At 34.2% G+C, this 13769-nt stretch overlaps 1 protein-coding gene across 7 annotated transcripts; it reads left to right on the plus strand.

The window, feature by feature from the left end:
- The first annotated feature begins 394 nt into the window (after positions 1-394).
- LOC117913183 (protein MEI2-like 4) lies at positions 395-11552 on the plus strand. Of its 7 annotated transcripts, none has more exons than XM_034828143.1 (16): positions 395-542; positions 821-1056; positions 1530-1700; positions 1895-1940; positions 4584-4913; positions 5101-5534; positions 5619-5777; positions 5985-6101; positions 6190-6338; positions 6638-6735; positions 6826-7242; positions 7786-8437; positions 9528-9612; positions 9790-9858; positions 10279-10458; positions 10715-11552. In XM_034828143.1, exons 3-16 carry the CDS (start codon positions 1623-1625, stop codon positions 10871-10873), a joined length of 2973 nt encoding a protein of 990 aa, XP_034684034.1. In that variant the 5' UTR covers positions 395-542; positions 821-1056; positions 1530-1622; the 3' UTR covers positions 10874-11552. The 7 variants fall into 7 exon arrangements, with proteins under 7 accessions (XP_034684034.1, XP_034684059.1, XP_034684065.1 ...); XM_034828168.1 differs by having other exon boundaries at positions 4587-4913; XM_034828174.1 differs by having other exon boundaries at positions 1642-1700.
- The last annotated feature ends 2217 nt before the right edge of the window (positions 11553-13769 follow it).

Raw genomic sequence — 13769 nt, forward strand, 5'->3', positions numbered from 1 at the left:
TTTATTCAATAATATAATGTATAATCTCATAAGATTATATAATGTAACCTTATAAAAAAGGTAGAAAAATATTAGGGTAATTTTGAAAAACAATTTGTTTGAAAGGTTGTTATGAAAAATATTTATTTTTGGAGAAAATATGAGATTTTTTTCAAGTTTAGTTTAAGAAGTGAAACGCCTAATAAAATTATAATAAAAGTAATTTCCTAATTATGGGATTTGAATTGGGTTTGTGTATTATATTATATTATTAATAGTAAAATTACTCACCCACCAATCATTGAAGTTGAAGGGTGTTTTCGTCATTTAATAAATCAATAAATAAAAAATTAAATAAGCCAGCGTGGCCGCGATATTGAGAGAGAGAAATGTAGAAGGCTATAGCGCTTTGCCTGAACTGGAACTGAGACCACACAGCACCACATTTTTTTAAGGAGTTAACGCCGTTAGCGCCCGCTCTAACGGCGACCAGCACCGCACATCTCTCCCGTTTTCTCTCTCCGCGATCTCGTCGGAGCTCTCCTCGTGTTTATCGGAGCAAGGTCCGTTTCTTTCTCGTTTTCTTTTTTTTTTTTCGTTAATTCGAACAAAAACTTCGATCTTTCTCTTCGATTTTTTTTTCTCTGTCTCCGTCGATTCTCCCTCCGGCGGGCCTCTGTGAATCTCGCCGGAAATTCGCCGGAGAGGAGGAAAGGAGGAGGAGAGAGAGAATTATGAGAGTTTGAGTTTTGAAAATTTTGAGAATTTTATCTTGTTTGATTTTTAGAATAGAATTTTGTATAAAATATTGGGAAATACATGTGGTTAACGTGCAATGCAGGGAAGAGAGAGTGAGAGGATGGTGGAATCAAAGCTTTGGAGGTTATTGCACGGCACAGATACCTAGATCTCTTCATCAATCTCTCTCCCTGCCTTGTGCCGTAATCAATTCCAAATTTTTGAATTTTTTTTCTCTGCCTCTCTCTGAGTTTAAATTCTTTTTTCGCCATTTCTCTCTCCGCATCTCTTCGCTCACGGAAGCTTGGTTGGGTGGTGATGTCGGTGGTAATTTAACAGGTTGGGATTTTTATGTTGTTTAATTCTTTTGATCGTTTGAATTTTTTTCAGGTCAAAGGTGAATTTTATAAAAAAAAATAAAAATTGAAAAAGGATCATTTTTTGTATTTCGCGGTTGCTGGTGTGATCAGCAGTTGAAATAGGGGTTTTCGTCGCTTGATTTTGCTTTAGAGTTGTTTGAGATCTCTTGGAAAATTTTCCTCAATTCTTTTTGCTTGGCATTTCATTTTTTTTTTTTTAAATTTGTTTTGGTGCTGAATTCTGAGAAATATGCTTCTTGTCAAATTGATATGAAATGCTTATTTCTTTCTCTTCGCATCACGGTAATTGAATTTATGCTTTTTTTTTTTTTCCCTTTTCCATTTCTGCAATTTAGCTTTTTTGCTCGCTGCTAATTTGGAATTCCGTATTTCGGAATGATTTCACTTTTTCTTTCATTTGCTGAAGGGGAAAATTTTGAATTGTCTTTATAGATGTGCATTCAATTGCGGGAGCCAGAAACGGAACTTTCTGATTGAGTTTTAATTTTTTTCTCTTTTGGGGGTTTCTTGCTGCTGGGTTTTATCATGCCATCAAAAATGACAGACTTACATGGTTGGTCTCGGTCCTCATACTTTTCTGAGGAAGCATGCTTGCCTAGTGAGGTATTGATTGCATAGACATCTTTCTATTCCATTGAGAACTCATAGTTATACAAATTTTTAGTTGGTTGAGGAATTCATGTAATGTGGTACTGCACCATTGAGGAATCGAGAGACTCAATTTTCTGTCATTTCTTTGTCCTTTTCTTGTTTTTGATGCCAATGCTCATTTTCCCCTCCATCTTCATGATTTGCAGAGACAAGTTGGGTTTTGGAAGGCAGAAACCATGGCTGACCGCAATGGTGAGTACTGTTGCTTACTTGCTTTATAGGATAAAGATTGCCTTGTTTCAGTGCATAATAGTATGCCCTTGCATTGGATCTAGATATAAGTAGGAATCCAAGAATTTTGTAGAGAGTGATTTGCAGGAAGATATATTTTGTTTTGCTTATTTGTTTTTCTAAGAGGATGTCTTTTTGACCAACTATCATGGCTTTAGGAGGGGGAAGGACCCATTACCTTCTTCGCACATGTTGATAGGTGGGGGACAGTAGATTGATTTATCAAAGCAGGCATTGTTGGTCATTTTGATAAATATTGATCATATTCTTTTAAATAAAAGTCCTTTTTTTAGATATGGGTGAGATCAACGAGGGTTTTTGTAACTTAATTGCAGCTTTTTTGGATGTTTTTTTCAATTGAATGCTTGTTGTGTATGGGTCCTAATTTCTCAGGATGCTATTTACTTTTTTTTTTAAAAAGGGCTTTTGAAGGATCAACATCTGGGTGATCAAAAACCTAAGCCTCGACATTAAATGGGAATTTTTCTGACCTCCTCGAGTTTGGAAATTTTGGGTGTGATTCTATCTGGTTAAAATGTGAACCTTTTCCTGAAACCTAGAAGGAAATTCTGGCCACAGAATAAACACAGCACTTATCTACTTGTTTGCAGACTAAATTGTAAAGTGTATTACAAAGTCTCTTAATAGTTTTATGAGGTGAATGGAGAGAGGCCAAACATATATCCAGGGTCAAACATTTACAAATACAAATAATAACTTATTTTTGCCATTTAGAATGTTTATTGCAGATATCTTGAGGCTCTTTCATTTAAAAAATAAAAAGATAATTTTTTTTACATCTGTTGCATAGCATGTTTATAGATTTTGTTGAATGTTTAATGATAGCCTTAGCTCTTGTTTTGGTTTTATTTTGTGGTATCTTGTATACTTCCCATGTATTAGGATTGGTCTTTCTCCAGTGCCTTTTTTTCTTTTTATTATATAATATATAATCATCCATCAAAAAATAATATGAAATTTTGGCTTAAATTGGTAGTTTTAACATGGTATCAGAATTTCTGGGAGGTCATAGGTTCAAACCTCATTGTTGTTTACTTTCTCCATTTATTGAGCCGAAATACAAGTCAAAGAAGAGTGCCCTTTTGGCATGGTGTGAGGACTTTAGCCTAAGTAAGTAGGGGTTGATATATGTTGTCGGCTAATTAACTAACAATTTAAGTTTTTGCATCCATATGCATTGGTGGCTCAATTGGCTGGTGTGCCCTCTCATGAAGACATTGCAAGTTCAAATCTTGTGATTTACCCAATATCACCTTTGAACAAATCTTCTATCTGTGAAACTTGGAATCTAACATCATTTTGTAATTTCTTTTTCTTTTTTTGCTTTTAATTAAAAATGTGTTTCTTTATTTAGGCTCTCTTTGCTCCCAGGGTGACGGGGACAATTATGAACTTTGAACATGTACTATAATGCCCTTACAAATATATAATTTCTCTTTTGGTATATTTTTTAATGACTTGTCAAAATTTGAAAATTTTTAGAATGGTAGTATTTATTAGATTTAAGTTCAATCATGCATTAGAATGCCATACTTTTTTAAGTTGATTTATCATACCACTAGGATTTAGTATTGGTTTATGTATTACATTTAAATTGGTTTGTATTTTGCCCGTTTTGCTCTTGGTATCTTTCATAAGTTTTTTTCATATGTTGCTCTATGCTTCATTTTTTTTCCATATATGTGTATTTTACATGTTTACATTTCTTTTCTATCTATTTTCCAATATGTGAAAAATCCTTACAATACATGGTATGTAAAAATAGGGAAACACATTCCTATAAAAAAAAAAAAGGGAAACACATGATAATTTCAAAAGATAAAAGTTCATCTCCGATCTGTTTTATTCTCATGCCACTTGAAAAATAATCAGCATCTTTCTAGTTTAGATAGAGATTCAGTTTTACTTGGTAGAAACACACAAAGAAAAAAATCCCAAACATAAGATTCATTATGACTCGTCTTGTTACTTTGTTAACCGACCAAATCTATAGAATAAAACTCTATTATGACTGCCAAAGAGCAATAAATAATGCATACTTAACCTATAGATAATCATGTATTACACGCTTTTATCCCCAAAGGGAAATTCATGGTTTTAAATCCCCGCTGGAAACAGGAACCACTCATACATCCATGGAAAAAAATTGCTTATGGCTGAAAGTTTGGTAAACTACTTCAAAGAGCAGCATAAGTTTTTTATGGTCTCACTGCTGATGCTCTATAGGAGCATACGGAAATGAATATCATTTAATGGATTTTTAAGAGAATTTAATCCAGTCAGTTTCTTGTGGAAGAATATAATAGCTAGTATAATATTTCAAATTACATTTTGGTACTAAGTTGAAGAAAATTGGAATTAAGCCAACAGGCTTTCAATAACAGGAATTTACTATTATCCCTGCATTCAAGAGGACCAGATTGGTGAAGAGAGTTGCAATCATTTCATGAGTTTGTGCATGGAAGATGCTTGGACATGGACTTTAGTTTATTGAACTTTTAGGCCTGTAAAGCCAATTCTTGAATTTATTGATATTATTACTGTGTGAAACTTGAGTAATAGTGGATGGAATATCATAAACAGCAGGTGGCAAATCAATTGCTTCTTCACCCATGGAGAAACTTATACGAACAGAATCTCAGACGGTGAATTGCTGGGAGCAATCAGAGCCCTACCTAATCCGGGACCAGAAAGTGAATCTTAGCTCCGAAAGGCATGCTGTGGGAGCAGAGAGAGTAGTCAGAAATTCCTTGGATATGTGGAGAACTGTGGAACATGATCTAGGGACAAGATCTAATGCGAATGTACATTCAGCATCCTATTTTATGGAAGGTGACAAAATTAATATGACTGGTTCTCAGTATGAGAATGGTCTCTTCTCAAGCTCACTGTCAGAATTATTTAATAGAAAGTGTAAGTCTCCTTTTCCCATCAGTCCACTGGTGTCAGTTCGTATGCTTTAACTGCTAAATAGTTGTCCTACTACTTCTTGCATTGATGACTTGAATCAGTTTCCAGCTTGTTGATTTTCTGAAGCTATTGATGCTGATTGATTGGTATGTGTGTTCCTGTTTTTTCAATATGGGTTTTTGTGGTGCAGTGAGATTATCATCAAACAATGGACTATATGGCCATTCTGTTGATACTGTTGCCCCTCATCATGAGGAAGAGGACCTTTTTGAATCTCTTGAGGAAATTGAGGCCCAAACCATTGGAAACCTCCTCCCTAATGAGGATGACTTGCTTTCTGGAGTGGCTGATGTGCTTGACTATGTTGTCCAACCCAGTAATGGAGATGATTTAGAAGATATAGACCTTTTTAGCAGTGTTGGAGGGATGGATTTAGGGGATGATGGGTCCTCTGCAGGACAAAGAAATTCTGAATATCCTGGAGGAATGTCTAATGGTCAGCTAGGAGGATCTAATGGTTCAGCAGTTGGGGAACACCCTTATGGTGAACATCCTTCTAGGACACTGTTTGTGAGAAATATAAATAGCAATGTTGAAGATTCTGAGTTACGGATCCTTTTTGAGGTATGTGATCTGACTTTATTTCTATCAATGTTTTTGTCTCTTTGGGTGCACCTGTTTATTAATATTTTCTTCTTGAATGCACAGCAATATGGAGATATTCGTGCCCTTTATACGGCCTGCAAGCATCGTGGTTTTGTTATGATCTCATATTATGATATAAGAGCAGCCCGAAATGCAATGAGAGCACTCCAGAACAAACCATTGAGGCGTAGGAAGCTTGACATTCATTATTCTATTCCAAAGGTGTGATTCTTTATTTTCATCCTATGTAGAGCATGTGGCATTTATTGCTTTGATTAAGTAATCCTCATGTTAGCTTTGTAGTTATCACTTGTTAGGATAATCATTATTTTTGCAGGTATGCTGTTTTAGTATCTTCATTACATGCTTTATTCACTTGTGCATGAATCTTGTTGCTTGACTCATTGCCTTGTGGGTTATCTTTGTTAGGACAACCCTCCAGAAAAGGATGTTAATCAGGGCACCCTTGTGGTCTTTAACCTAGATCCTTCTGTAACAAATGATGAACTACTTCAGATATTTGGTGTTTATGGAGAGATTAAAGAGGTGAGTTGTTTGTGAGTTTTCTGCATTGCACTTATCAAGTACAATTGGGACATGAGTGATTTGGCTAGTTCCTCTTCCTGGAATGCAGATCCGTGAAACTCCACACAGAAGTCATCACAAATTTGTAGAGTTTTATGATATAAGAGCTGCAGAAGCTGCTCTTCGTGCTTTGAATAGAAGTGATATTGCTGGGAAACGGATTAAACTTGAACCAAGCCGTCCTGGTGGTGCAAGACGGTGGGTATTGTCCAACAAGCACAATAACTATCCCTTTTTCTTCTTTCTTTCTCTTTGTTTTCCTTTTTACTGTAGCCTATTTTGAAATTAGAAAATGATTTCGGAGGATATTTTATTTAACAATCAGTTTTAGACAGAAAGTCCAAAACCTGCATTCCTACTTAATGATGGTGTTTGATACTTCTAATTAAGTTTGTTGATAATATTGACTGGGACTGGCTCATTTTAATTTGTGATAATTTATTTTGGGTTAATTTTTTCTTTTAGAGTTTATTTCTGAATTTTCCCCTTTTCTACAGTTTGATGCAACAATTGCCTTCTGAGCTGGAGGAAGATGAATCAGGTCTTTATCTGCAACAGAATAACACTCCTAACAACTCAACAACAGGATTCCCTGGTATGGTTACTGCTAATATGATACCCTGCTCATAGAATATGGATTCTAGATAAAACGTGTTTATGTTGTCTCATGAAGCTTTGTTAACAGGACCAGCTTCACTTGGAGCAATTACCTCTAGCAGCATGGAGAATGGAACAATTATGGGAGTACACTCTGGAATCCCATTTCCTATTAGACCCTTCCTGGAAAATGTGTCTCATCATGGGATCTCTTCTAGTGTTCCGAACACCTTACCCTCTCTCTTGTCTGTCGAATCAGTTGGCAGTCAATCTGGTCTTGCTGAGTCCAGCCGCTCACAGGGCCAATTGAAATTTGATTTTCGAGGCACACAAAGTTTGCACCCTCATTCACTCCCAGAGTATAATGATGGTTTAGGTAATGGTGCTCCCTGCAATCCTGTGGGCACCATGGCTGCCAACATCAATCCCAGGCCAGAAAGAATTGAGAATAGGCAGTTGTCTGGAGCAAACTCGAATGGCCTCACAGTTGAACTTAATGATGGTGGTAAGTGTGATGAATCACTAGGTTGTTTTCATTTTTATGCATCTGTTCCCTACTCTTAAATAGCTGTTAAAGCCATACATACTGGTACCAGGATGAAAGCTTTTGCATTCCCAGAAAAAAAAAATGTAAATGAAAGAGGGCAAAATATGCAATTGTGATATGCTTGCAACTGGCCTTTCTCAAGCCAGCCAGCTTGCTTTCCATGAAGCCATTGTAAATGTCTGAAGATAGTAGAATAGCGCTGATGCACATGCTTCATGTATATCCTTGTGCTGTTTTAGAATGTGGAAAGGTGGAGAAACCTGCTAACTTCTTGTCTTATCTATTGCTTTTTGTTTGTGGATCACAGTATTTGTGTTTTAAGTGTTGGTTGGGTATTCATCACGTTGCTAAAGTGAACCTTCATAAAGTTAAGATAACAGGGAGCTTCACGCAATGAATAATTAAGCTTTTTTTTTTAGCTTGAAGTAACATGGGATTTAGTCAGTTGAATTTGATTTTTTCCATTATACTGAAGTAACTGATCTCTGCTCTCTTGTCCAGTTTTTGGTTCTTCTGGAAATGGAAGTTGTCCTCTTCCTGGACATCATTATATGTGGAGTAATTCGCATCACCCTCAGTCTCCAGGCATGATGTGGCCGAACTCACCATCCTTTATGAATGGGATTGGCACTGCTCATCCTCCACCTAGATTGCATGGACTTCCTAGGGCACCATCTCATATGCTGAATACTATGCTATCTATTAATAACCACCATGTGGGATCAGCACCAACTGTTAATCCTTCTATCTGGGACAGGCGGCATACCTATGCTGGGGAATCCTCTGAGGCTTCTGGGTTTCATCCAGGTTCTCTTGGGAGTATGAGAATTTCTAATAACTCACTGCATCCTTTGGAATTTGCTCCTCATAATATCTTCCCTTCTGTTGGTGGGAACTGCATAGATCTTTCCATTCCCCCTAAAAATGTTGGACTGCACTCCCATCATCAGAGGTGCCTGATGTTTCCTGGCAGAAGCCAACTGATTCCTATGATGAGTTCCTTTGACCCTCCTAATGAGCGTTCTAGAAGCCGTAGAAATGACAACAGTTCCAATCAGGTTGACAACAAGAAACAATATGAACTTGATATTGACCGCATACTGCGAGGGGAGGACACCCGGACAACACTCATGATAAAGAACATTCCCAACAAGTATGTGGCATTTCACTTTGATTCTATTTTTCATAGTTGGATGTTTCTTATCGTTTTTTATAGGTTTGTTTCCAGACATGCAGGAGAGAACTACTTATCCTTGAACTTCACTACTGCTATTCCCAGTGTGTGCTGGTTAGAAATGCAGGAAGGAAATTAAAAAATAAAAATAAATCCAGCCATACAATGCTATGATCACTACCTTGATAGCATCTCCTTTTAGCCTGAGTGCATCTTGCTCGAGTGTGTTTCATTAGGGCTTATGAATTGAATTCTAGAACTCCTCAGGCTCTATCGTGTTTCATGGAATCACTGCCTTGGAATTAAAATCAGAGGTCCAATATCAATTTCACCTTCAGTTGCTTCAAATACCAACGGTTTTTGAATTTTTTCGTACATCTAAAATCCATGAAAACAAAGAGTCTAGGGAAACAAATTTCAGTGTAGAAGCAAGATTTTTGAGTTACTACTAAAATACAATTCCAAGTTAAATCAGATGCTGGACAAACTGATTCAGCCGTACTTTTTTTGGTTGGGTTGTTGGTCTCAGTGGCTAGATATTGATATTCCTACTAGCTGTTTTTTTTCCTGCTTGATTTTTGAAAATTAGTGCTTCTCTTTTTATATATCTTTCTTTTTTGCCCATATTTATTTTCTTGTAATGCTTATACATTGCAAATTGCCCAGAAATATCTAACCAGTTCTGATTTAGCAGTAATAAGAAAGCAACAAATTCTATAGATGACATGTTATATTGCTTGAATATGAGAGGAGCTAGTGCCAATGCACCTACTCATATTGACAGCTGTGTTCAGTACACAATTTCATTTGTGTCTTCTTCCAAATTGTAACCGTTAATTGAGTGATTTTCCAGGTTGTGTCATTTAGGTCTAGAAACCCTTGTGCCTCTCCAATGATATAGATGGGAGTTTTAGTTTCCATCCACGTCTGTTTTCGCAAATGCCTTCACTTACATATACTTACAACCTCACTGCAATAGAATAAATCTTTCAGATTTGTTTAGTTGTTTTTTCTTGAAACCTCTTCTTGCTTTCTTACTAGTTCTGATTTTGAATGATGATAATTGCAGATATACTTCAAAGATGCTTTTGGCTGCAATTGATGAACGCCACCGGGGGACTTATGATTTCATTTATCTACCTATTGATTTCAAGGCAAGTGCATTTTTTACCAGAAAGAAATGCTTTTATCATGTAGAGTGGGGATGATGATTGAGGGAGGAATCACTATTACCATTTAAATTTCACTTTGGCTTCCTTGTGTGTTATACAATTCATTTGGTCTATACCCCTTTTTATTTAATTATTTAATTTATTTATTTATTTTTGCAGAACAAATGCAATGTAGGGTATGCCTTTATCAACATGACCGATCCTTGCCAGATTATTCCATTCTATCAGGTTTGTTTCTATTAAGTTATAAAATGACTAAGGTGGTGTTTGTTTTTTTTACTTAATTCTAAATAGAACTTAAAACTAAATAGTGTTTAATAGTTTTAAGACGTAACTTGTTTATTTTTTTAATATTTTATTTCTAGTAAGTATTAAGAAGTAAAACAACACCAATATGTTCCTTTTTAGCATTTAGAAAAAGCCAAATATTTTAGTTTTTTCTATTTAACAAAAAAAAATTAAGAAATGAGTAATAAGTTAACAAAAAATAGAAAAACAAACAATCTAAAATCTGAAAGCAATTGTTTTCAGCAAAAAGTTAAAAAAACAAACACCACCTAAAAGAGTTTGTATGTTACCATTAGAGCTTCTCTCGAGTTACCTATTATGATTCATTACTTGAAAAAGATTTAAACCCAATTTTGGCAGGCATTCAATGGAAAGAAATGGGAGAAGTTCAATAGCGAAAAGGTGGCATCACTTGCATATGCCCGCATACAGGGAAAGGCTGCTCTCATTGCCCATTTCCAGAACTCAAGCCTGATGAATGAGGATAAGCGATGTCGTCCCATTCTCTTCCATACTGATGGTCCCAATGCAGGTGATCAGGTATGAGGATCTCTACATACTTCACATAGAGGACTCTAATCAGTTATACATTTACCTGGACAAGAGGAAATCCAGAAACTTGAAGATAAAGGCAACCTAACTTTAATGAGGGAACTTTCCCTGAACATTTAATAGCGAAGCATGGGCTTCAATCCCCTAGACCTATCTCTGCTAGGGAAAAGAACAGATCTGGACACAAAAAATAATAATGATGATATAAATGTAGAAACCTTATATGGACCTTTTTTCTCGGCAGGTGCCTTTCCCAATGGGAGTAAATGTTCGATCTAGACCTGGAAAAACTCGAACCAGCTCCAATGAGGACAACCACCAAGGAAGTCCACCAAATTTGACAAGTGGGGAGGACTATTCGAATGGAGACTCATCTTCAGGTTCAACAAAGGATTCAGACTGAGCAAGCCATTTTTTATTGTGGGCACTAACCTTATTAGAGGGACTGAGACCAAGTAATTTGAATTGTCCAACCCAAATCCTAATAACCGCATATTAGGGATGGCTGACCAAAAAGAAGAAAAAAAAAAAAAAAAAAAACCACTTTTGATGCCTCTGAAAAGCCTCTTACACATTTAGAGTACAAATGCTTAGACAAAAGCTAAGTGTTATTCCCGTTTTTGTGGGGGTTTCTGTAATACAGGGACGGTTAGAAAAAAGGAGCAACAGGTGGAGCTTCAAAATTTTGGGTGGTCTGGAGAGTATTATTTAAAACTATTACATATGTACAGGAGTCACTGAGCGCTGAAGAGATATTTTCGAATATGATCCCAGGAGGCTTCTTCTCTGGTATACCTTTCTTTCTCTCGCATTTTCCTCATCCGGGTTTTTTTGATCTTTTTCACATTGTTGGTTTTCTTGTTTGTGTGTGTAATTGCTGAGACTGAGAGGTCTTTGATGTGAAAATTTTTTGTAAGTGATGACCTGAGGGCACTTTGTACCATTGTTATTGAGGGAGATGTCGGGTCCTTACTATATCATGACTTTATGACCTTTATCTAAGGGTGGATACTCTTTTTTTTTCCTAAATCGTCCTGATGTACTGCTTGATCTCATAATCTGACACCTCGTTCTCCACTCAATGTTTCGTAATGAGCTTTTATTTTAGAGAATATATGCTGCTGTTGACCCAGCTTTTATGTATTAAGTTGCCTACAAGGTTGAGTATCAGCAATGGTGTCAACCTATGTCTGGTTTTATATAATAAGGAATACATTTATCATGTATTTGGAATCCTTAACTCTACATTGCTTCACTTGAGCCTCTCAATATTTAAATAAACTAGGTATGGGATATGGATTCAGGGCGGCAATGGGTTGGATTTGTATCGTGTTGAGGTGAGAAATGGTAAAAATTTACTAAATCGAATGTGACTCGTTTTATAATTGTGTCGAAATGAACTTGTTTAACCTATTTGATAAATGAGTGATTAGATCATGTATGGGTTGACAAAGACTACCAAATAACATGATTGTGATTTATTAAACTTGTTAATATAATTATAGCCAATTAAACCTATTAGTACCATAATTGTTAAAAATGTATAATATAACGAGATAATATATTCTTTTGTAAAAATTGGTGCATACCATAATCTATATTATATCTTTGGCGCATCTTATGATAAATATACCATACAAAATGTGATATGAGATGTATTGATACAATACAATGATATATGCACCTTTGATCGCTTTTCATAATTTTTTAGAATAATTAAAGATAATATTTTTTAAAAATAAATTATTATATTAATTGTTTAAAATGTATGATAAAATTAAAAATTGATTGTCAAAGAGAGATAAAATTGAAAACTTATATTCTTGTTATCAAATATCATGCTTGAAGTTAATTAGATTTATTTCTACAATGAATATTAAAATTTTTATTTGAATGATTTCAATTTTAACATTAAAAATAATGATAATTAATGAATAAAATTTTTTACTTAATATATTAGTTTAGTAAATATAAAAAATTGAAACTTTGGAGCCGACGAGAGAGATTTCAACATGCATGATATATGTATTATAAATTTAGAACTAAAGATTATATCTAAAAATTTAATAAGTTTGTTATTATGAATTTTGTGATAAAACTATGCGTTAAACAAAAAAAATAAAAATAAAATGTTTGATAATTATAAAACCAAAATTAATTTTCTATTCTTAAAAAAAAAAAAAAAACAAAGTGTTTACAAAGAATTTTTGTTTTTATTGTTTTTAGTTGTTTTCACTTGTTTTCTAAAAATTATTTTAAAAAATAATTATACAAATATAAAAAATGATTAAAAATGAAACGTTAAAAACATAGAAAACAGATTAAAAATATTTCAAGTTTTCAAATAGACTTGACTCTATAAAATATTAAAGAACAATTTTTAAAAATTATTCTTAAAACCTATTTCTAAAAACTATTTTAGAAAGCACTTCCCAAATAAAGCCTAATAATTGACTTCAAAATAGTCATTAGAAATGGTATGTTCACTCTTTAAATTGGAAAATAGTTTTATAATTTTAAAAACATGTTACAAATGTTATATTTATTTAAAACAATTTTATAAAAATTTGTTTTAAACTTGTTATGAAAATGGGTTATTTTGAAAATAAATTTTAAATCTTTTCTATGCACCTTCGAATGGAAAAAAGTAGTTTTCACTTATTAAAAACATATACGTGTGTATATATATATATATATATATATATGTATTTGAATTTCTAAATAGGCCTTTCAGAACCTTCCTGATATGGTTTTTACAAATAAGTTTCAAATAACAAATTTTGTGAAAAACTTTTAAAAACAATTCTCAATTATTTTTAATCCAATTTGTATTCTTGACTGAACATTTGTAAAAATATCATATATATATATATATATATATATATTTTAAACCGTTTACACTTTTTTTGAATGTATATCTACAATAAAAACACTCCAAAATAACTAAAATTTGTCCTAAAAAACTTTTTTTTTTTTTAAATTATATGACCATTATTTTAAAAATAAAACTGTTTCAAAAAGTAATTCTTAAACATATCATTAATTTTCTCTTAGTTTTCCTCGCGTCTTCTAGCAGACGTTTCGTTTCACTTTCAGGATGGAGTCCTGATTGTACCTCTTGTGTTCCCAACAACAGGACACCAGACCTTGTCTATTTGAGTTTTATTCAACCATTTTGTGGTGAAGTCTCGTCATTGAATCAAGAATGTTATCACAATGCATATAAACATTCAGTTAAACATATCATATCATGCCCTTCGTCAAGTAAATGGAAGTATGGAACCTTAAAAGAGTGCACA

The sequence above is a fragment of the Vitis riparia genome, chromosome 1, assembly GCF_004353265.1.
Source record: "Vitis riparia cultivar Riparia Gloire de Montpellier isolate 1030 chromosome 1, EGFV_Vit.rip_1.0, whole genome shotgun sequence".
In the NCBI taxonomy this organism is placed as follows: domain Eukaryota; kingdom Viridiplantae; phylum Streptophyta; class Magnoliopsida; order Vitales; family Vitaceae; genus Vitis; species Vitis riparia.

What these genes read in the sequence shown, in the direction of transcription:
- LOC117913183 (XM_034828143.1), top strand. Translation starts at nt 1,623, where the DNA reads ATGCCATCAAAAATGACAGACTTACATGGTTGGTCTCGGTCCTCATAC. An exon ending in CGTCCTGGTGGTGCAAGACG is followed by an intron (nt 6,339 to 6,637) that starts GTGGGTATTGTC and finishes CCTTTTCTACAG; the next exon opens with TTTGATGCAACAATTGCCTT. An exon ending in AGATTATTCCATTCTATCAG is followed by an intron (nt 9,859 to 10,278) that starts GTTTGTTTCTAT and finishes CAATTTTGGCAG; the next exon opens with GCATTCAATGGAAAGAAATG.